General features: G+C 38.2%; 1 protein-coding gene across 2 annotated transcripts in view; it reads left to right on the top strand.

Annotated features, from left to right (window-relative positions):
* LOC131050136 (probable inactive nicotinamidase At3g16190) overlaps positions 1-24,535 on the top strand; it is a 72,657-nt gene extending 48,122 nt beyond the window's left edge. Inside the window, exons 4-5 of one of the 2 annotated variants that reach the window (XM_057984306.2) lie at positions 23,105-23,221; positions 24,084-24,535. In XM_057984306.2, the coding sequence (XP_057840289.2) occupies positions 23,105-23,221; positions 24,084-24,157 (191 nt within the window). In that variant the 3' untranslated portion in view covers positions 24,158-24,535. Of the gene's footprint in view, positions 1-23,104; positions 23,222-24,038 lie in introns of both variants that reach the window. The other variant, XM_057984305.2, reaches the window with a different exon arrangement.
* Positions 24,536-24,866: the final 331 nt, after the last annotated feature.

Genomic DNA, 24,866 nt, shown 5'->3' with positions numbered 1-24,866 from the left:
ATATTGGAGTGTTTCAATCCCATTATTCTATTGAGAAGCTTAATCATATCGCTGACTACTTCAATAAAATCAGAGCAATATAATTTGGGCCATCTTGAGAAACAGGTCCCGGGAGTTTTGAGCCATTTAGAGTTGATATGTTTTATGCAGTCCGACCTCTTCTGGTTATAATGATTCAGAGCACTCTTCATTGAGATATCTGCATATAGAGGAGCAACAAGAACTTTGAAGATCTTGTCAATAGTTTCCGCATCCAACCTGATAAGAATATTGCCATCATCATCCTTAATGGTTCTAGATCCTCTGTCAAAATGAGCGGCGCATGCAAGCACAAACTTTGGCTCCAAGGCAACCATTGGGAAAGTGGAAACCAAATGGATGTGACTATTTAGGAGCAACTACATGCCATGCGGTGGTGATCCCTCTGCCCTTTCAAGAAATTCGGTCATGTCAACATGTCCGATCTCTGTGTCCTTGATCTCATCCACCAGAGAGCTCACTTGAGAAGGAGCCAAATTGTGGTACTTATCATTCTTGTATTTCGTCTTCTTATTGGTAGGAGATGCCGACTCTTCTAACATTGAACACGAATCTGCAACACTGTGATGAAAACTCAAGAGAATTAAGACGTCTTCAGAAGCTATTGGGGAAGCCATGATGCCAAAACTTGGAAAATCAATGTTCAACCCTAGACTTGCTTGGATATTTATTATAAAAAGAGTGGGCAAACTCAAAAGATGCTTTGTGGATAAGACTTGGATAATGACAAGGGTGGAATTCGGATCCTGAGAGATGGACCGCAAGTGAATGAAAGGAAACTTGGGACTTATGTCTTAACAACAATGATAAAACTTTTACTTGCAATCGGGTCTCTAAGACCGGAATGCAAGCAAACAAGCTTGAAGGAATACCCAATGGAAAGATATAGTTCGCACTTGTAATCGGGTCTTGAAAACCCGATTGCAAGTGTATTACTTGCAAATGAATGGGAAAAGTCTTCATAGTTAGTCATTGAAATTTTACTTGGGTATTTGATAGCAAGTAAGCAAGTCTTGAATGTTTGGAAACTACTTGCAAACACATGGTAGTATAAGACTTACAATCGGGTCATTGATACCTGATTGCAAGTGATATTTTGTAGTTGCAAAGGGGAAGATTATGAACTTGCAACCATGCTTTGGAAACTTGAAATGCATCTTTTAGGCAAAATGGGGGGAAAATACATAATACTTGGCACTTGTAATTGGGTCTTGAAGATCCGATTGCAAGCAAATGCGATTAGTATTAAAATGGAAAGATTTTGATAAGCTTGCAATCGGGTCTATAAGACCCGACCACAAGGATCATAGGGAAAATCATAAAACAAATTACAGTCGAATCATAAAGGCAAGAAAGCAAACCCATATGACTACAAATCGATGGGAATAAAAGACTTGCAATAGGGTTTGAAAATCTTGATTGCAAGTAGACGATTTGTATGCACTTAAGGAAAACACGAATTGCATACAAAGGCACGAGACTCGATTACAAGAAAGCGCGCAGGGAAAAGCATGAATGGCGCTAGAAGTACATAAGAAAAGCATGCATGAATCGAAACAATTGCAAGTGTGGAACAAAGAGATTTGCAAGAAGAAAAACATAGCTTTATACATACATCGCTTGAATGTTGAAACCCTATTGCACAAAGCAATTAAGAACTCGCAAAAGCAAAGAACACGCCAAAGAACACTCACAAATGAAACAAAGTAAGAAAAGAAAAGAAAAATAACATACCTGGAAAAGTAGAAACCACCCAGCTATCAAACACAACTTCAAGGAGCTAAATGAAACTTAAAATGAACTCCTCAAGGATTCATATAGCCGATTTGGAAAGAAGACTTCTATTATAAAATCACCATGAACTAAAACGGCTTCCTTCAAAATCGCAGAAGAAAATGGTGAGCAAATCGGGTCCTTGAGAACTCGATGCAAACAAGATGCATGACACTTACTACTTGCAAAAACAAAGACTTGTAGTCGAGTCTCAAAGACCCGATTACAAGTTTAAAAGACTTAACTTTCAAAACGAAAATAAGTTTCACTTGTAATCGGGTCTTTGAGACCCAACTACAAGTTTCAAACTTAACTATACAAAAAGAGAACTTTAATGCAATCGGATTATAAACCTCTGATTGTAAGTGATAACAACAAATAACCCCACTAACTTGTAATTAGGTCATAGAGACCCGACTACAAGTAAATGATGTAACTTGTAATGCTTTCAAAAAGTTCCTCTAACTTGCAAAAGCAACTTCAAAACCCGAAATTGCACTAAAAAGGGGAAAAATAACAATCCAAAACAATCGAAATCTGGACAAAGATGACAAAAAATTGCACACATGACTAGATGCTAATCAAAACAAGTTTTGGCCTTGAAAAGTGAGCCCTAGAAACATTAAAATATGAATTTAAAGGAAATATTTATAGATGTTGTATTATTTTTGAAGATTCAAAAATGAGGACAACATCATGGTAATTTGATAGGAGACAAGATTTCCCTTGATATTCATGGTTATGTGGATTCAAATTGGGTTGGTAACCGTGATGTAGATAGTAGAAGATCCAACAGTGCTTACGTGTTTACTTTATTTGGTGGTGTAATTAGTTGGATGAGTAAGCGACAACTTGTTGTTTCTTTGTCCACTACTAAAGTAGAGTATACGGTAGCTACTCATGCTTGTAAATAAGCCATTTGGTTGGTGACTGTGATGTAGATAGTAGAAGATCCAACAGTTCTTACGCGTTTACTTTATTTGGTGGTGCAATTAGTTGGATGAGTAAGCGACAACTTGTTTCTTTGTCCACCACTAAAGTAGAGTATATGGTAGCTACTCATGCTTGTAAACAAGCCATTTGGCTTAAGAGACTATGACTATGTTCAGATATTGGGATAAAACAAGGTGCAGTGACAATTTATTGTGATTGTCAAAGTGCAATCTATTTAGCTAAGAACCCTACATTTCATGTCCGGACCAAGCACATTGATGTTCAATATCATTTTGTTGGAGATATGGTCGAGGATGGTAGGTTGAAGCTACTTAAGGTAGAGACTTTGATGATTGCTGCAGATTATTTAACCAATGCTGTGAGGACAGAGAAGTTCAGATGGTGTTCGGAGTCTATGGGCCTTTTGACCCCTAGCAATTAAAATATGATCTTGGTACCCATCTTGTTGCTCTTGCAAGGTGTTCGACAAGTGGGAGATTTGTTAGTAAAATGGTGTCTCAACCTTGCAATAGCAAAAGGGTACTGGTGCATTCCACTTTAGGTGCATTGTGAGTGCTAGATAAGGAATGCTGGATTTTTCCTATTGGTGCATTCTATATGCTGTGAAAGTGCATCTAGAATGTTCGATAGTTGATAAACACATTTTATGTATAATTTATCATTGTAAATCTTGACCGTTTATCATTAGGTCATAGATCTAACGGTGGATATTTTTTGTGCTTTGTTTGCCCTAGAAGGCAACCCTATGTTATGAGGGCATTGTATTATGACTGTATTGTGATGTATTTTGAGAGTTTGATAGCTATTGAGTTACCTTTGGGTCGCTATTGGTGATATTTTTGTGAGAAGCTTGCTTTGCAAGTATATTGTAATTTGTTGTTGATTTCTAAATAATATAGTGGGCAGCTTTTGGAATGTGGTGTTTTTTTTCCAAAAGGGTTTTCCCCATGTAAATCACTGTGTTGTGGTGTGCATGTTATTTATGTTTATTTATGAAGTTTTTGTAACTGTTGTAAAGATTTGTAAAAGTTTGCATCACCCTCCTCTCAAGGTTAGTGTAGGAAGTTGTATCCTGCTACCATAACCTCCTTACAATATATGTCGTTGAGTTTGATTATCAACAAGTTATCATTAGAAATAATAACTAGGAGCTTTTCCAAGTATCAACTAGACATTTGTGAGGTGGTGGTCTTTATAGGCTGATTATTATCATGATCAAACCATAAGCCTTGATACACGACAATGACGAATTGTGTGAGCTTTGGCCCAAAAGGCTTAGTCACTTGCACTATGAAGTTCCACCTCTTTTGAGGGATATGGTGTAGGGATTGTTGAACTTAAAGATAGAGAAAATTGAAGTGTGAGAGGGTTGTGCACTTGACAAGCATACCAAAACTGCTTTTCCTAGTAGTGAGCACAAATCGAGAGGGATTTTTTTATCTGATTTATTTAGATCTATTTGGAACAATGTCAGTACTGAGTCATTTGAGGAAAACCTAAAATTAGTGACTAAGACCAAAGATGTGATCTTTGGGAAATTTCAAGAGTTCAAAGCTCATGTGGAAAAATTAAGGTTTTGAGGTTTGACGATAGCTGTGACTATATCTCCAAGGACATTGATACCTTTTGTAAAGATTTAGGAATCAAGAGGGAGTTGAGTATGCTTTGAAGTTTAACCTTATTTATTGATGACCATGCTTTGTCTTACTATGAATGAAGTTAATTCAGAGAATTTCAACCATATTAGATCCATCTGACCTAGCTATACTCTTGATCAGGTAATGCTTGTTGCATAAGCTTTTGGTTATTTTGTAGACAAGTTAAGGATGCAGCTTTAAGGTCCATCTAGGAGATTTCTCTCCCGTGTAGAAGAAGTCTGGTTGATTGATGCTCATTATGCAGTTGACTCTTTTCCTATAATTTTTTAAGGGCATTGAATCCTTTACCATTGTTTAATATAATTCATTTAAAAATTCCTAACATACGTGAATTATTTCAATGTATATTAATTTCAATGCCATTTTGGCTGACCTCATAATATTCTTAGTCCACAAAAATAATACACATAGATAAAAGCCAGTGTCACAATTTCCAGCATATTCAATTCGTTTTACACTCTTCCTTGTATGATCTGATCAGAAAGGAAGAAAGGACTGACTTTTAGGGGATCTCTGACTGAGTTACTGCTTACATTACTGAGTGATTTCACTGTTATGAAGTGTGAGTTTTTCCCATTATTGAAGTATATCCTAACATCAGCAAGTTCACATGGACATCATAAATAGGCAGGTTGACTAAAACTGAACGTGGATGCTTTTACATTTTCAAAATCAATGCTATTTAGTGCTCTAACTAATATTCTTTATTTCCACCCTGAATTATTGTTATTATTTGTATAATCTTCATTCTTCTTCCATAATCTGGGTTTACCTTTGTTCCAGTTTCTAAGCATCATTGGTATTATAAACCTGCAGATAAGGCCTGTGCAATAGCTTTGTACTTTTTATGATATTTACCTACAGTGATAACTACAGGATAGCCTATAGACACTTACTGACATTTTCCTATATGTCTGATCCTCAGGTCAAGTTGGTCAGTGCTGATTATATTGGTCAAGTACTTACTGGTAGATTTAGAATGCTCAATACTGGATCACTTCAGTTCCTTGTCTTCTGAATGGCTTCATTGATCCTTTGGAATTCTCCAAGTGGGCATCCTCTATATTGTTATTTTCTTTATTAGGCTAAGCATTCTCTTATTTTATTCTTAATATTCTTTGCAATTTGTAATTTGTATATTGTGTGTTACACACACTGATGGATCTAGGTTACTGAGCACTGGGCTGCTTCGATTTCTTGTTTTTCCATGGCCTTGTTGACCCTCATGATCTAAAACGGATTGATATTTTTATAAGTATGTTTGTATTGCATTAGACAAGCCTCAAATACATTGAAAAAATCAACTCAAGCCTAATGACACGCCAAGAGACATGGTGAAGTCTGGAAACCTCATCAAACATATATCCAACCCTGCATCATCAGACCTAAAGTACCCCAATAAAATTACCCGAGGCATCAAGGGATCTCTGGGGGCATGGTGGAAGTTGCATAGCGTGAAAATGATGCAAGCATGTTGAAACTTAGTAGCTTCGGTAAGATAAATGATTGAATGAGAGACTTCATTTATCTCTCATTCAATCATCTACCTTATCGATATAACTACAATTTAAGTATAGACCTCATGATTAAATAAATGAACATGTTATAACCATCTCATATGCATAATCGATAATATTAATCATGTTGTGATCAGACTGGAATCATAACTACCATAGCTATCATATGATAGCATTGATTAAATGCTATCATATGATAACTATAATAGTTATCATTTTAAATCACATATTAATACTGAATCATTTAATCATGTTTAACTTATCCCAATCACTTATTGGGTAACTATACATTTCCCCGATTATTAATAACTATCGGCATATGTTAATAGCATGACCGATAGTGATCGGTATAACACACGCTAAAGAGGAAAGTGACCAATGATTAACAGCACAACACATAAGTAATGTGTTTATATTAACCGAAGGGGTGTCTATGCACCGATCAAGACATGTCTTGGTCGGGCATGTCTAAAAGACATGACCGATCAAGGCATGCCTTGATCGGTGAATCATAGGCTATAAGTACGTGCAAATGAAGTGCTGGAAATACATCGAAATCATTAATGTTATCTTCAGCAACCTGTGACATAAGAAACAAAAAATATCAATAAAAGAAATAATAATATACATAACTTCAGACTTGAACATAAATTTGAATATCATTTACAAAGCATCAATAATTATCAAAACATTAATTTCCAACATGGATATGTGTAATGCCCCCATTTGGGATATACCTTAATTTAGTCTTGAAACAACAATTCTAACTTAAGGTGAGAATTGTAATATATTTATAAATATAATTTCATCAATTCTGAAGACATTTTATTATAATTTTTAACTTATAATGCTAAGAATAGTTTGGAAGATAAAACTTATCTTGCTAGCTTCCTTTGATTTGTATACTTGAAATATATGCCCCAATGTTATAAATTGTTGCTGCTCAACTGGGCCTTCGGATTAGAGTAATAAAAAAAGATTCTTTATAACTATATGCTAAGAATAGTTTGGAAGATAAAACTTATCTTGCTAGCTTCCTTTGATTTGTATACTTGAAATATATGCCCCAATGTTATAAATTGCTGCTGCTCAACTGGGCCTTCAGATTAGAGTAATTAAAAAAAGATTCTTTATAACTCATGCTATAGTTCTCCCTTTCAACTGGATCTTCAAATGCTATGTAGTGACTATAGGTCTGCCACATGATTCTCTTCACAATGAACCTCTTAATATTATTTTTGAAACTGCTATAAATCTGGTCACAAGTTGGATACAAAGAGGTCACAATCTCTTCCTTATAACCTGCTCATCAAATTCACATACTCTTCTGAAATCTTTTATATAATGGATTATCCTCTTGGTGTATGTATTCCAACCATCATCTTCTAACACACATACAACCCACTCTCCTAAATATGTTCTCTTATTTCCATACTCCACACACATTTCTCACTTCTTCCACCTTGCTTTCTCTCCAACTTCTCTTTACCTTTATATCCTCCTTATGCCTTTTCATGAAGGGAGGCATCCCTTAGAATAGACAACCTTTTATAAGGTCATGACCATTTGTTAAGAACCTGTTGACGTGTATTTTGTACACAACCAAACATAGAATAAAATACCTAAAGGTACCTTATCCTCTCTTGAATAAAGTTTCCGAATGCTGAAGATGTCGCGAAAAGGATCAATCGGGATGACTTCAAGGTTCTTTGCTGTAGGATCTCTACGTGTGGATAAGCTCTTTGTGGTATGATGTGATTTTGCTGGAATCACAAGGGGACTTACACTTAATGACCTGAATGTCTGATTTGCTTTGAATATTGCTGGAACATAGGATTTCACTATCTTTGATTTGAAAAAAGGAAAAAAGATGAGGGCGAGGAGAGGATCTAATCCTAATACTAAGAATGTAGGAGCAATGAATGATCTTTGATGAAATTCTAACTAAGTCTTGTTTTGATATCCCAGGACCATCTCCACAAGGTTAGTGCGATCTTCGAAGGAAAGCTTTAAGATGTTCAAATCATCACTGCAGGCATAGACACCATCAGGCTGATGCATATCAATGAAGAAGCGACAATTGAAGTTAAGCTTAAGTTGAATGATTCCAGTTGACTACGCAAGGCAAGTCTGCAATCAACAAACTGCTAGTAGTATGGATATACGAATTTCACCATCAATCAAACACATTTCTTCCACTCATCTAATAACATGAAATCAAATATGAGAAGTATAGAGACCATGCAAATTGTCGAATCGACCCATAAATTTCACCATTTCTTCAATGAAGTTTTACAAGTCTTTTACAACAACATCTTGGCAACAATCTTTGCCTTCTTTCTCTACTCTACTCTAATTGCTATACTATTAGCTGACTAATTCACCTTCTAACTACTCTCTAACTATTTTCTATTCCTTTCTAACTGCCTTTACAAAATGAAGAGCCGGGGCTTATATAGTGCCCTTAATACAATTCGATGGCTAAGATCAATTTGAGATCAATGGCCAAGATTCAACAATGAAAACCCTAATTAGGGTTTGTTACAACCCTTACATAACATTTAATGCTTGACCAATGATAAAATTACATTTTAAGGACACATGTCTTCTCTGGAAAATTCGACCAATGGATAGCTGGGGTAGGTACATCGAAGTTTGTGCCACCTCCCATGAGTTAGGTACATTGAATCTGGACATGCTGAGGTGGACCACACCGACTGCAGGAGCAATGACTGGGATGCCAACTTGTCTGACACTTGGTTGATGCCAATTTGATGTTGCTGAGAAGCTAGCTTTAATTAACTCTTCTGAAACTATTTGCTTCTTCAACGAACCCTTGCTCTGACTTGTCTTTGATGTGTAGGATGATTGATGTACCTCGCCTTGGAATGCTGGATTGGAAGAAGTTATTCATGATGATGCTTGACTGAAGAAGGCCGTCCTTGTCGATGCTAGACTGGAGGAGGTCGCCCTTATCCTTGCTTGATCTTCCAACTCCGGGATCTCCATTTGATGCCTACACAAAATATTGAAGTTAGTCTTTTGAGCATCAAACCTCAAAGCATGAAATTTAAGACCTTTCAAAGGTAAAATTTAAGATATTAATTTGAAAAAAGTCATGATAAATCAAGAATTATACATTTTCAAATTAATCATGAATGGAAATTGGATTTTCAAGACTTAGATTTTACAAAATTGCAATGGGATCACAATAAGTCTTGAATGAGATCTTCAAAAAAGTAATTCTTCATACCTTCCCTTGAGTACTTAACTACAAAACCTTGAAAAATGAAGGAAGAAGACCGGATTTTGTTAGGCAAGATTTATAGTCCTCCCTTGGATGAAGTACGCCTCCTTTAGCCTTCAAAAGAGCTTCACCTTCCACTAGCTTCTCCAAAATCTGGAAATTCACCTTCAAACTTGCTTAATTTCACCTTCAATCTTTTGGATTTCGCTCCTTAAAATATGCTCTTCAAGTTCGCATGAGAGATAATGCAAGAATGATTTGAATTTGCTAAAGAACCTCTCCCATTATATAGAGCGCTTACCTTGATTCTTGTTGAGGCTGACCTAGCAAAAAAGAGGTTAAAAATAAATAAATTTCCAAAAAAGGGGGGCCGACTTGGCAAAATAAGTGAAAATAAGGCCTTGTGCGCTCTATATTTAATTTAATAAAAATTAATTTTAAATGCCTTAACAATAAAAGTTCGATTTTTTAAGGCCTAAAATCAATTTATTAAATGCCAAAATGCTTTAATTTAATGCTAATTTAATTTTAATTTTCCAAATGCCTCAAAATTAGCAATTCTGGCGATCAAATGCAATTTGGAGAATATTAATTTTCAAAACAAGGCTTGATTAAACTACATGATGATTTCGCCTTGGACCCTCTTTGAGGGTCAGGAGCGATTTTTTCATTTTGTGACCAAAATCATCAAGTTTTGGAGGTAAATCCTTGTTCATCACGTTTTGGAGGACCTTTCCACCTTAGCACAACCTTGCCTTAGCGCAATCTTGAAGGGAAGTTGTTGGTTTTGTAAATTTCGCCCTGGGCCTTCAGTGAGGGTCAGGAGCGATTTTGAGTCTTTTTACACAAATTCTTGATCACTTCAACTTCAAATTACCTTCAAGGCGTAGAATATCATTCTTCATTCCCTATTGAGTCTTGGAAACAAAAATACCATCTCGAAATACAAGGGAAGTGAGAATTCTTGGAAATTTCGCCCTGGACCCTTGGAGAGGGTCAGGAGTGATTTTCCCTATTGTCATCAAAATTTGCACTCTTAGCATCTCAATTCCACTTCAAGGCATTTCAAACACCGTTTCTAACTTGTGCCTAGGCTTAGCTTTGCTCAATTTTGGAGAAAAAGGTTGGATATTAGGTTTTTCGCCCTGGGCCTTCAGAGAGGGTCAGGAGCGATTTTGCAAATTCAAGCTTATATATCTTTTGTTAGCCCTCCAAATTATCTTCAACGGGCAAAACACACCCTTCCTCATTCATTTCAATCATAAAATCGCTTTGTCCTTGCAAGAAAATTGTGCCTTTGAAATTTTCGCTCTGGGCCTTCAGTGAAGGCCAAGAGCGATTTTTGTCTTTGTTGCCCAAAATTCACCATTTTCCAAACTTTCAAACTTTCAAATGCATCCAGTAACGTCCAATCTTCTCTCCGGATGTAATGTCCCCTTCTCACTGATGTTCTTTCAGAGGTCCATTAGCCTATTCCTTAGACCCGTAGGCTAGGTGGAATGAGTAATCAGGGTCTAGCATCGATGAAACGAGGACTTACTATTTTTAGTAAGTCAGGGGATGACCGTTCTGGTGCCATTGTCCGACCGAACACTCCTTGCTTTGCCTCTGGACGCGATGATCATATTTTTCTGAGCATTAATTCTTGACTTACTATTTTTAGTAAGTGGCTGGGTGGCACATTTCTATTTTTGGCAGTAGTCAGGGGTTTGAATTCTGCAGCAGTTTGTGGTCGTCTGGGTTCAGTTTCATCTTGGAGATGATAATAATCAGTGCGGGAGATATTTGCAACATAATTAAATATTATTTCCTTTCCTAAGGTTAATATTTAATTAATCTATTTATTGGCTGCTGGTTTATTAAATTTGGGATTAATGCCTGTTTAATCCTAAGTTTGGGCGAAATTCAATTATTTTATGGGATGTGAAATGTTTTTTTAAAAGGGATATTATTTCACTTTACATCGCCATTTTGTGCCTAAGTGTCCAACGTGGGTCCTCCCCTCTCTTGGGCGTGACTTTGACTTAGGGAGTTGGGCGCTACTCTTGGGTCCACATGAAAGTGGAATGAAATTCAAATGCAAGCGTGGAATTTGGAGGGATGTCATTTGGATTTGAAGAATGAAGTTATAAATATGAGGCTTGGGTTCCCATTTGCACGATCTTGAAAATCAGTAATGTTATGCTGCCGGATTGGCGACAGAACTTGAGGCTTCGGAGTGCATCTCCCTAGTGCTACCCGGTTTCGTACTTGAAATACAGTACCTAGCTGTGCCTTGTATTCTTCTATCGTTTTCAGAGCTTTGCCATAGACATCTTGGTGTTGCAACGATTCTGGACTTGCTGGTTTTGCCTGTGGCTGAAACACATTTTTGCTCACATCTCTCTGCTGGAGCGTCTGATAGTTATGGGTATTATTCCTATCTTCCTTCCCAGCACTGGCAAATAAGTTTGTAAGTTTTTAGCACATTTGTTTGAGTATTGATTTAATTATACAAAATCGAAATTCCTAGTCTAGGCGTGGGTTTTTTGGGTTGCATTGGGATGCGTGCAAAATAAAAAGAGGGTTGTTTGGGGTGTGGCTGTGATTGGTTGTCATTGTATTGGATGTATGGTGGGATTGGGCTTGATTTGAATCAATTCGGGTAAAAATTGAGTGAGTTATGAGTATTTTCATGTTTTCATGGGCTGCTGGAACTGTACTTTCAGCCTGCAGAGCAGTGTAACAGAAAATTACAGTATTATGTAGAAATCTGCAGTTAATCTTCTCATCTCATCTCCATATTGTAAAGATTGTTTCAGTAGTACTGAGCATCCCATTCTATCTGCTTATTTTGTAATTCCCACTGCATAAGTGGAAGAGGCTGGCTTGCCGCCTTCTCAGTTTTGTAATTCAGTTTTCTTTGATAAATAGTCCTCCCGCTGAAATATGCGGTAGAGTGATGTTTTAATGTAATGTCCTCCCGCTGAATAAGTGGTCGAGTGATAAAGTTCAATGTTTTGGTCCTCTCGCTGAAATATGCAGTAGAGTGATTGTTAATGTAATGTCCTCCCGCTGAAATACGGGGTAGAGTGATTGAACTTCTATTTCTTGTAATATTTCCCTTGGTCGGTTTACCGCGAAGAAGTTTAGTTTCTATCCTGCTGGATAAGCAGAAGGGGATGGCTTGCCGCCCATGCAGTTGTAATGTTCAGTTTGTTTATTGATGCTGACGATCCCCGGAACACCGTATGCTCTCACCCTCCCAGTCTGGGCTCTCGGTGAACAAAAGGTGTAAGGGTTCCCTTTAGTTGTTTTGCTTATTACTCTAACCTTAACGGGTAATTGTTGTGGATGAATTGCTATTGGCCTGAAAAAACAAAAAAAAAATTAGTGGGATATTACAGTGGTATCAGAGCTGGTTTTCCTGCCAGCCTGTGAGAGTCAGTGGGTTCAGAAGTCTCCATGAGTGACAGAGACGTCAGACACTACAACAGAGAACAGAAAAGACAGCAATTTCAGATTCCTATAGTGCCCGAAGAGGACACATTTTCAGAAGTACTGAGAAACAGAGGGAAGAATTTAGATACCTCAGATTCAGTGGATTCAATGGCAGATAAGACTATAGAAACAAATGAGGCACCCGACAAGAAGGCAGAGAGGCAATTCAATGCCATGATGGACATGATGTCTTTACTGCTGTCAAAGCTCAACCAGAATGTTGTTGGGATTCCAAATCAGCCCAACAATGGACCGGAAGCTAGCACTTCTAACATTCCTGTAAGCAATGGCAATGGGAGCAATAACGGGAGTAACAATGGAGGTTCAGCCCCAAGGCCTTTACAACCTGTCTTTTTGCCCAAAGAAGTACAACAAGCTGAAACAGAGATACCCACAGCTGATGAGATAAGAAATAGCTACATGGAGTATGCTTCCCTTCCTGGTGAGATCCGAGATATCCTAACTCTGGATCAATTCATGAATCAGAAAATGAAAAGAGGACGGAGGAATGACTACAAGTCTGCTGCCCCAAGAGATTTCCAGCAAGCTCTTGGAAGAGTGACCTTAGCACACTTTGATGGGAGCGCTAAGGGTACTGCTAGAGCATGGGTACAGAAGTTGGACAATTACTTGTCCTTGAGACCGATGCCGGAGGAGGATGCCATCAAGTTTGCTACCTTGCACTTGGATGGAGTGGCCCACGAATGGTGGTACCATGGGTTGGTCACCCTTGGTCACAACTTAGTCACCACCTACGCTGATTTCACCAACAAGCTAATTGAGAGATTTGACACCAGGGATCCAGAGTTGAAGTTTAGAGAACTTGCACAATTGAGGCAGCAAGGTTCCTTGGACACTTACGTGACTGAATTCCAAAACCTGTCAGTCATGGTGAGTAGCATCTCAGAGAAGCGACTGGTTGTCCTTTTCATTGAAGGACTTGAAGAACCATTGAGAGGATGGGTCAAAGCTTTTGATCGGCCCACACTGGCAGAAGCTATAAAAAAATCCAGAAGTATGGAGTTGGCTGCCCCTAAGAGTAAAATTCAGTCCAAGCCTTTCCCCTTCAGAAAGGATAAGAAGAAGTTCACTAATCAGACCAAGAGGTTCCCTCTGCGAATGGATGATGGGCACCGTCAAGAGCTCCGGAGAAAGAATCTATGCTATTCTTGCAGAGAACCTTGGGTTCCCGGGCATAGGTGCCATGGAAAGGGGAATTTACATCAAATGGAAGGCTATTTTGGAGATGGATCAGATTCTGAAATTTCAGAACAGCAGACTGAAGTTGAGGACAGCGAGTATGAAGAGGCTCCTGAAGGGCCCGAATTTGGGTTAGAAGATAGAGGAGTGGTTGCTCAACTCTCGAGCATTCACAAGAATGAGTCTTTCAGAGTTCGGGGTGTGATTGGAGAGCATCGTGTCATAGCTCTCATTGACACAGGTGCAACACACAACTTCATTGATGAAAGAATTGTTGCAAAAAAGGGACTAGTGGCAGAGGAAGTTGAGGGCTTCAAAGTCATGGTAGCAAATGGCTCCACTATATCCTGTAATAGAATGATTTCCAACATGTCTCTGAAGTTGGGAAATCATGAAATCAGAGATGATTTCTTTGTGGTAAGCATTGGAGGGATTGATGATGCAGTCCTCGGGATTCAATGGTTGAGATCTCTTGGTGAGATCACACTAAACCTACAAACCATGGAGCTGAAATTCATGTCCGAAGGGAAAAAGGTAGTTTTGAGAGGAATGTCGCATGGGGGACTTAAGGTTGTATCCTTGAAAAGAATGGAGAGGCTGATCCGCCATAATCAGGTGGAGTGGGCAGCGGAGTGTTTGATAATGCCTTCCAATCCATTGGTGGATAAGGGCAATTATTCCTCAGACATTTCAGCAATGGTCAAAGATAAGAGCAATATTGTGGTGATACCTTCAGAACCACAACAAGAGCACAGAAAGTATCCTGAAGACATTCAAGCTTTGATAACTAAGAGAAGCAAGGTGTTCGAAAAGCCACCTCCTGGTAGACCTCCTGAAAGAGGTGCTGAACACATTATTGAGCTTGAGGAAGGAGCTAAGCCAGTCATGACTACTCCTTACCGATACCCCAAAAAGCAGAAAGATGAGATCGAGAAAGCAATTCAGGAATTGCTTGACATGGGTTACATCCGGCCTAGCAAAAGTCCCTTTGCTTCGGTTGTTGTTCTAGTGAGAAAGAAGGATGGGACCATGCGCATGTGTGTGGATTATAGATCGCTGAATCGGAAGACCATCAAGAATCGGTATCCTATTCCGAGGATTGATGAGCTCATTGATGAGCTACATGGAGTAGTGTTCTTTTCCAAAATTGACCTCAGATCGGGGTACCATCAGATTAGGATGAGAGCTTCAGATGTGGAGAAGACTGCTTTCAGGTGCCACTTTGGGCACTTTGAGTTCTTAGTCATGCCCTTTGGGTTGACGAATGCTCCTGCTACATTCCAGTCATGCATGAATAGGATCTTCCACGAACAGTTGAGGAAGTTTGTGTTGATATTTTTTGATGACATCCTGATTTTCAGCAGATCATGGAAAGAGCATCTTCAGCAGTTGGATGAAGTGTTGGGCATACTAGAATCTGAATCCCTGTTCGCCAAGGAATCCAAGTGTGAATTTGGGATGGAAGAGTTGTTCTACCTGGGTCACATCATCAGTGCAGGTGGTGTGAAGGTAGACCCTGAAAAGATTAGGGCTATCATCGATTGGCCTACTCCAGAAAACATAACACATCTGAGAGGATTTTTGGGATTGTGTGGATTCTATCGGAGATTTGTAAAGGGATATTCTCAGTTGGCTGCCCCCCTTACAGATCTTACCAAGAAAGGGGCCTTTGAGTGGTCTGAGAAGGCACAGACAACATTTGAGCAGTTTAAGAGGATCATGAGCTCCTGCCCAGTTTTAGCATTGCCCGATTTTACCAGGCCATTTGAACTACAATGTGATGCGTCTGGAGAAGGTGTTGGTGCGGTCCTCATGCAGGATAAGCACCCTATAGTTTTTGAGAGCAGAAAGTTGAGAGGTCCTGAGAGACTATACTCCATTTATGACAAGGAAATGCTTGCCATAATGCATGCACTTGCAAAATTCAGACAATATTTGGTGGGAAGTAAGTTCATTGTCAAGACTGACCACAACAGTCTTAAGCACTTCATGCACCAGAAGGATCTGAATGAGAGACAGCAGAAATGGGTGAGTAAGCTACAAGCTTACGACTTCGATATTGAGTATGTAAAGGGGAAAAACAATGTGGTAGCAGATGCCTTATCACGGAGGCCCCATTTGAGCTCACTCTGCGAGCTTACTACTGGTTGGAAAGAGTTGTTGCTTGCTGATTATGCCAAAAATCAGTTTGCAATCAGTCTTGTAGAGGGTACTTTTCATGATGAAAGGTACAAATTGGTTGAAGGATTGATACTGTACAAGGGAAGAATCTTCATAGTACCTGAATCTAAGTTAAAAGAGAAGATTTTGCAGACCTTCCATGACATTCCCCTTGCTGGTCACCAAGGTTATTTCAAGACATACAGGCAGATCCGGGAGAGATTCTCTTGGAAGGGGCTTAAAAATGATGTTTTGAAGTACATTAAAGAGTGTCATACATGTCAGAAGAACAAGGATGAGCACACTCTACCTGCTGGTTTGTTACAACCCTTGCCTATTCTCGGTCAAAAATGGGAAAGTATTTCCATGGATTTCATCACGGGGTTGCCTCGAGCTCAAGGAAAAGATAGTATTTATGTAGTGGTGGACAGACTTACAAAGTTTGCTCATTTCTTCGCCATTACCAGCTCTTTTACAGCAGCACAAGTTGCTGAAGTGTTCTTCCGAGAGGTATTCAGACTGCATGGTTTACCGAAGAACATTGTGAGTGATAGGGACAGCAAGTTCCTAAGTGCCTTTTGGCAGGAAATTTTCAGATTGTGTGGGACTGTGCTCACTCCAAGCACCAGTTATCACCCCCAAACTGATGGACAGACCGAGATAGTAAATAAGTGGGTGGAAGGTTATCTCAGAAACTATGTCTCGGAACAGCAGAATACTTGGGTGAGGTGGCTTCACCTAGGGGAGTATTGTTACAATTCTTCCTATCACATGTCCATCCGGATGTCACCATTCATGGCACTATATGGTTATGAAGCTCCTAGCTTCGCAGACTTGGTATTTGGTGATAGCAGAACCCCTCAGGCGAAAGATATGATACAGCAAAGTCAGGATATTCTGAGAATCTTGAGGGACAATCTACAACATGCACAAAATCAGCAGAAGTTGTATGCTGATCAGCAGCGTATTGAGCGCACCTTTGAGGTGGGGACATGGTTTATTTGAGGCTCCAGCCTTACAGGTAGTCTACTCTCAAGAAGAGTGGGGTTGAGAAATTGAAACCTCGATTCTATGGGCCTTTCAGAGTCAGTAGAAGGGTTGGAGAAGTGGCTTATGAGTTGGAATTACCGGCAAGCCGCAGGATCCATAATGTGTTTCATGTGTCTCGCCTTAAGAAGGCTTTGGGACATAATGTAGTTGCTTCAGCTGAGCTACCTCCACTTGATGAGGAGGGAGAGTTGGTTTTGGTTCCAGACGCTGTCCTTGAATTCAGGGAGCGAACTTTGAGGAGAAGAGTGATCAGGGAATACTTGATCAAATGGAAGAATCTACCAGCAGAGGATGCTACGTGGGAGAATGAGGAGATTCTATTGCATCCAGCCTTACAGTTGCTTGAGGACAAGCAATTTTGGGGAGGGCGGACCGTAATGTCCCCTTCTCACTGATGTTCTTTTAGAGGTCCATTAGCCTATTCCTGAGACCCGTAGGCTAGGTGGAATGAGTAATCAGGGTCTAGCATCGATGAAACGAGGACTTACTATTTTTAGTAAGTCAGGGGATGACCGTTCTGGTGCCATTGTCCGACCGAACACTCCTTGCTTTGCCTCTGGACGCGATGATCATATTTTTCTGAGCATTAATTCTTGACTTACTATTTTTAGTAAGTGGCTGGGTGGCACATTTCTATTTTTGGCAGTAGTCAGGGGTTTGAATTCTGCAGCAGTTTGTGGTCGTCTGGGTTCAGTTTCATCTTGGAGGTGATAATAATCAGTGCGGGAGATATTTGCAACATAATTAAATATTATTTCCTTTCCTAAGGTTAATATTTAATTAATCTATTTATTGGCTGCTGGTTTATTAAATTTGGGATTAATGCCTGTTTAATCCTAAGTTTGGGCGAAATTCAATTATTTTATGGGATGTGAAATGTTTTTTTAAAAGGGATATTATTTCACTTTACATCACCATTTTGTGCCTAAGTGTCCAACGTGGGTCCTCCCCTCTCTTGGGCGTGACTTTGACTTAGGGAGTTGGGCGCTACTCTCGGGTCCACATGAAAGTGGAATGAAATTCAAATGCAAGCGTGGAATTTGGAGGGATGTCATTTGGATTTGAAGAATGAAGTTATAAATATGAGGCTTGGGTTCCCATTTGCATGATCTTGAAAATCAGTAATGTTATGCTGCCGGATTGGCGACAGAACTTGAGGCTTCGGAGTGCGTCTCCCTAGTGCTACTCGGTTTCGTACTTGAAATACAGTACCTAGCTGTGCCTTGTATTCTTCTATCGTTTTCAGAGCTTTGCCATAGACATCTTGGTGTTGCAACGATTCTGGACTTGCTGGTTTTGCCTGTGGCTGAAACACATTTTTGCTCACATCTCTTTGTTGGAGCGTCTGATAGTTATGGGTATTATTCCTATCTTCCTTCCCAGCACTGGCAAATAAGTTTGTAAGTTTTTAGCACATTTGTTTGAGTATTGATTTAATTATGCAAAATCGAAATTCCTAGTCTAGGCGTGGGTTTTTTGGGTTGCATTGGGATGCGTGCAAAATAAAAAGAGGGTTGTTTGGGGTGTGGCTGTGATTGGTTGTCATTGTATTGGATGTATGGTGGGATTGGGCTTGATTTGAATCAATTCGGGTAAAAGTTGAGTGAGTTATGAGTATTTTCATGTTTTCATGGGTTGCTGGAACTGTACTTTCAGCCTGCAGAGCAGTGTAACAGAAAATTACAGTATTGTGTAGAAATCTGCAGTTAATCTTCTCATCTCATCTCCATATTGTAAGGATTGTTTCAGTAGTACTGAGCATCCCATTCTATCTGCTTATTTTGTAATTCCCACTGCATAAGTGGAAGAGGCTGGCTTGCCGCCTTCTCAGTTTTGTAATTCAGTTTTCTTTGATAAATAGTCCTCCCGCTGAAATATGCGGTAGAGTGATGTTTTAATGTAATGTCCTCCCGCTGAATAAGTGGTCGAGTGATAAAGTTCAATGTTTTGGTCCTCCTGCTGAAATATGCGGTAGAGTGATTGTTAATGTAATGTCCTCCCACTGAAATATGCGGTAGAGTGATTGAACTTCTATTTCTTGTAATATTTCCCTTGGTCGGTTTACCGCCAAGAAGTTTAGTTTCTATCCTGCTGGATAAGCAGAAGGGGATGGCTTGCCGCCCATGCAGTTGTAATGTTCAGTTTGTTTATTGATGCTGACGATCCCTAGAACACCGTATGCTCTCACCCTCCCAGTCTGGGCTCTCGATGAACAAAAGGTGTAAGGGTTCCCTTTAGTTGTTTTGCTTATTACTCTAACCTTAACGGGTAATTGTTGTGGATGAATTGCTATTGGCCTGAAAAAAAAATAAAAAAAATAGTGGGATATTACACCGGAAAACCCTGCACAAAACAAGTTAGCCAAAATTAGCGAGAAATAAACTTGAACAACATTTTTGCCCTGGATCCTCAGAGAGGGTCAGGAGCAAAATTTACAATCTAGGCTAAATTGCTGAATCTTTTAGTTTCAAACCACTTCACAGGGCGAGGTAAGATCATTTTTAAGGCCATGAACAAGGTTTCAAATTCAAGCAAGGTGGCAAATGGAGTCCATAATGAATTTCGCTTTGGACCCTCAGGAAGGGTCAGGAGCGAAATTCCTAATCTTGGCCAAAATTCATCATTTTCTTCAAGGTTTTCAATCAACTCCAAAGTCCAAACAAAATGCCTTGTAAGTCAAAATTTGGTCCAGTAAGGCTAGAAATGAGTCCTAGGTTGATTTTCGCCTTGGACCCTCGGCAAGGGTTAGGAGTGAGATTTGCTTTGGACCTCCTGAGAGGGTCAGGAGCGAATTTCGCTCTGGATCCTTAGCAAGGGTCAGGAGCGAAATTTGACTTTTTTGAACTCTCCGACAGGATAATTTTATGGAATATAACATTTAAGTATAAGTGACATTTCTTATACTTTAAGTTATATTCCATGTATACTTTCAGGATGTTTGAGAGTGGTTTCAGACCTCCAGGAGTTATATTGCAAAATCTAGTTTTTGGAGGTTTTTCAGTTTCCAGACTTAGTCAAATTTCAGGATCACGGCATTCCAGACTTAGCCAAATTTCAGGATCAGGACTTTCAGACTTAGCCAAATTTCAGGATCAGGACATTCTAGACTTCATCACTTACCAACTTGACCTAACTCAAGCAGAACCTGCTATCTAGGTGATCCCCTTGGCAACACTCAAAACACAAAGGCTAACAGACAAAACCCTAAAAGACCTAGAAAACAAACCCTAAAAAGCAAAAAAAAAAAAGCAGGGGTCCCCATTTGCAATGGGGCGATGTGTGAAATGGTCACAACAGAACCTTACCTTAATTCTTATTTCAATCGCTGTCCTTTCTAAATTAAACTCAAATCTTTTAAAACATTCTTCGAGTTCATATAACATGAATCGTTGCCTTTAGCGCTTCCTTATGAAACACTGCCTTTGGAAATTACTTTTATTTCCTAAATATCACTGCTTTTCATTATAGGAATCAATGCTAAGCTATTATATCATTGCTGCTTTTTATGATATTCATATAATCACTTCTGTCTATGATTGACTTCTTATAATCTCCCCTCATATACGCAACTTTTCTCTTTTTCTTCTTACAGCATTCTCCTATATTCTCACCACATACCCCTTCTCCATATTTTCACCATTGATCTTCATATATACGTTTTTGTATTAAGAGGTATGTCTTTTGACCAACAAAAGGACACATCACTTCACCAACCCGTGTATCATTTGTTTGCAACCCGTGGTAATGACATTCGTTTTATTTGCAACCCATGGTTATATTAATTGTTTGCAACCCGTTGAAAAGAAACATGGTAAATGTGGTGTTGACTAATCCATGCCTTTTATAATTAATCGTTGCGTTTTATTTAAAATCATACATATCTATACGTCTTATGCGAAGTCAATCTTTTTGAACTTTGACTATTATTAAATGGCTATTCCCTTAACCAATTCGACTTATGAATTAGCCTGAAGATATTGTATATTAGTTTGAATACTTCATTGACTAATTAGTTTGCTTATCATATTAGTTTTGTTAACATGAAGATCGGCTGTATAGCAGCCTTCCATTCTCAACCAGTGCTTGTAATTGATCTGTGCATTTATGGTATTCAGATTTACTCATTTTTCTTGAAGGTATTTGCTGGTCATATTGTTGATATTTTCCTGGGTCATCTTGGCTTATATATTTCATGATTTTGTTGATGTATCTCTTCTATATTTTCTTTTGACTCCATCTTCTCTTCATCAATGACAATTTTCCCAAATACCAATCATTACAATATTCATCATACATGCCATTCACACAGGAATTAGCATTCATCCTTACATACATGTAGACATCAACCTGTTATGTTGCAAACATACATGCTGTAACTATTCTTTTATGAGCCTTGTTCATCACTTATTAAGATAATTCAAGGAGCTTTCTTTTAGTTGTTTGGTTCTAGGGATTTTGCATTTGGATGGGGACATCACAATATGATCTGTAAGTTTAGCAGGGTGTGTTGTTTGGCCAGGCAACATATCCAAATGGAACCATACACCTTCTTGACTTGTCGACCTAGGCTGCATGTATGTGTTACTTACATTTTAGTTCTGTCATTGTATCAACATTTCTTGTTCAACCTGATTCTCGTTCAGCATTGTTTGTGCATGAAATATATTCTTCCAATGTTGTTAAGGGTCCTTTCAGTAGCATCTCGCAGTATTCAACATGAAGAGAGGTTTATTGTAGTTCCACCAGCAGAGCAGAGAGTTTGATGCATTGGAAATCATCAAATAGTGCAGCCCTGGTGTTTCTTGCTCCTATAGTGGGCGATACTTCTGTAATTGGCTTGGTTTTGGAAGAAAACAGAGGCTGTAGCTTTGTTTCATGCTGAAGATTTTCCAATAATGAATTTCTGCTGTGTAAACATTGATGCTTGTTACTTTTTTCTTTATATGGTCTGTCAATTTCAGTTTTCTGTAGCTTGAGTTTGGATCAATTGGAGTATGATTTTAGTTATTGCCTATTACACATTAAGCGTAATTCTTAATGTACATTTCTGGATAAGCATATTTTGATATTCATTTTAGAAAAGGTCTGTGTTGGTTAATTGTCTCAAGAATATCTTGAGCAACTACAGTTCTTGGAATCCCCTAATTGGAGCATCCTCTTTTTGTATTATTAGGCTCCTCTATTTTGCCTTAATTAGATTAAGCATTCTTATTTTATCTATCATATCCATTTTGATTGAATCCTTAATGTAATTCAATCATCCTTTTTGCAACTTAGGTTCTGATATAAGCTACAAAATATTGCATGCTGTTTAGTGTCTAGGACAGTCGTAGTGGATTTACTATAATGCTAAAAAACTGGTGCTATAAGAAAATGGTTGGAATCCTGGATGCTTGGTATGGCTTTACCCCCTTCTGAGTCTTGAGAGGAAGTATTGAAGTTTGTTGAAGATAATTAAATTTCAAAACTATTTTCAGCCAAAGTGAGTTGATGCTCTACTTCTACACTCCTGCACTGGAAATCTTGACATGTTATGTGACTCCTCCTTAGTAGATAGGGTTTGAGACCATTCTACATGAAGGTTGGCTCTTGCAGCATCCACGAGTCCTCAGTAAGACTGCATCCATATAAGAGGATTTTTTTGTATGAAGCCATCAAAATTGGATATCTCGTCTTTGTTTTTCCTGTGCTAGCTTTTCCAGATACACGTGGGTGAATTGTAACACCAAAAAGTCATTTAGTTTGGGTTTGCTTATTTTTAATTGTTTTTTTGTCAAAATTGAATTTGAGTTGTTTTTTTATCATTTTTTCCTTTTTTGTGGCTGAATTCATTTTGTTGGTTGGATGCTAATTTTTTGGATCATATGGTCACAATGTTGGCATGATATATATATTTGTTCAGTTGATTTTTTTAAAGAAGTTTTTACGTACAATGCTTAGTATTTTAGTTTTTAATTTTTTTTTTGTATCAACCTGTGATTAAATCATTGGAAATTTACAGGTTTCTTTGTTGATTGCCACTGCAGGAGTACAGACGCCAAATTGTATCAGGCAGACTGTGTTTGATGCTGTTGCACATGATTATTACCCTGTTATAGTTCTAAGTGATGCAACTGCTGCAAAGACACCTGAAGTACATACAGGTATGCCTTTCAAAAAGCATACTTCTAAATATTTTTCCATAATATTTTATGCTTTGAATTTGATATACTGGATAAGCTCTTCTATTTCTTATTCAAAGCAAATTTTGGGCAGTCAAATGTGATGTGCAGCAGTTTCTATGTGCCACGCTCAAGGTGTGGTTCAATTGCATGGTTTTGTGCATTAAGGTTTACGTCAAATCTTGTCTTCTTTATACCGATGAAATCTGGCCCCATTTAGTGAAGTTATTGGTTATGATTCCAAGTTAATCACTAAGAGCAACAGAGGATCTCCCTTCACATCATGATAAAACCTTATAGATGTATTTTTGTTTTCCCAAACTATAATGTTTTGTTATATTAAGTTACCATCATGATCTTTTGCATTGAACCTTTCATGTTATATGATCAGCAGGGTATCAAATAGCTATGTTTCTTGTTCCAGTTGGCTTTTGAGTATATTTCTGAAGTTATTTACTCAGAATTCTTTTCAGTCAAATCTAGACAGTCGTTTTGTCAGCAAAAGTTTGTGATTCAAAATAACAGACAATTATTTACTTAAAATAATGAAAAAGAAAAGAGTTTCATGAGCCATTTTCACATTTGGAAACAATGGAAACAGGAATGACAAATAAAAACTCGATGTAATGATTCTATTAAACTTCATATTCACATAAATTTTGATTTTGTTATAAGTGCCACTACAATCTAGTTCAAGAAATATTTTCTGCTTTGATTTGTTTTGTCATTTGCTACTTAAAGTGATTTTTCTCTGTTTGTTGCCATTATTTATATTTTTGTTTTCGTATGTTATGTTCAGCTTTGTGTTACAAACATTCAGTTGAAGATTTCTTTTGTCTGACAGCAAATCTGATCGATATGTGCAATGTGGGAGTCCAAACACCAACACTATGTGCTTGGAGTGGGAAGGATGTGTAACGATCAACCACTCATTGCTGAGTCATGAGGCATGGACCTGCAGGTGATAACAGATTCTGGCACCAAAAAGTATGAATGGCAATTCTAGGTGTTAAGCTTTTTGTAAAGTATAATCAGGTCTTTGGAATCAAATGGAACACAATGGTCATCTGGATGCTGGGTTTTTATCGTTTCTCTTTAGAAAAGATCAAAATCTCTGAAGATGGGTTTAGAAGTTAATACCCAAGGGCCAAAACATCTGAAATAAAAGAGTTCAAAACACAGTTGAATCATATATTTGTCAAAACGAGTACCTGTGGGATTTTCCAAGTTTTCAAATGTATGCTCTTCTATTCTACTACTAAATGATGTTCAAATGAGAAAAAGTAGACTCCAGTACGTACCTTAGTATCCATCATTACTTTATAGCTCTTTTACGTTCATTTTTTACTGTAAATATTAATTAATAATATGTCATGAGACTCCTATGAAGTTGCAATCTCTGTTCAAGTTTTTCCATATGGATAAAGTTATAAACGTTGCTTGTGTGAAAGAGAATAAATTTGCAGGAACCCAGTTAGGTTGATTCAAGGCAATTTTTGTCTTTTATCAGTGATATATCAAAGTCGAGATATTTCCTTCAGGTCATGCCTGGTACTCTAAAACACAATGGCATGGAAGGATTACACTGGTGTGGCTTAGGACATACTAAAAGTCTTTTTTGTAATAA

The sequence above is a fragment of the Cryptomeria japonica genome, chromosome 6 (assembly GCF_030272615.1).
Source record: "Cryptomeria japonica chromosome 6, Sugi_1.0, whole genome shotgun sequence".
Lineage (NCBI taxonomy): Eukaryota > Viridiplantae > Streptophyta > Pinopsida > Cupressales > Cupressaceae > Cryptomeria > Cryptomeria japonica.
Note: the sequence above shows the minus strand (reverse complement) of the source record. Positions and strands in the feature narration are given on the sequence as shown.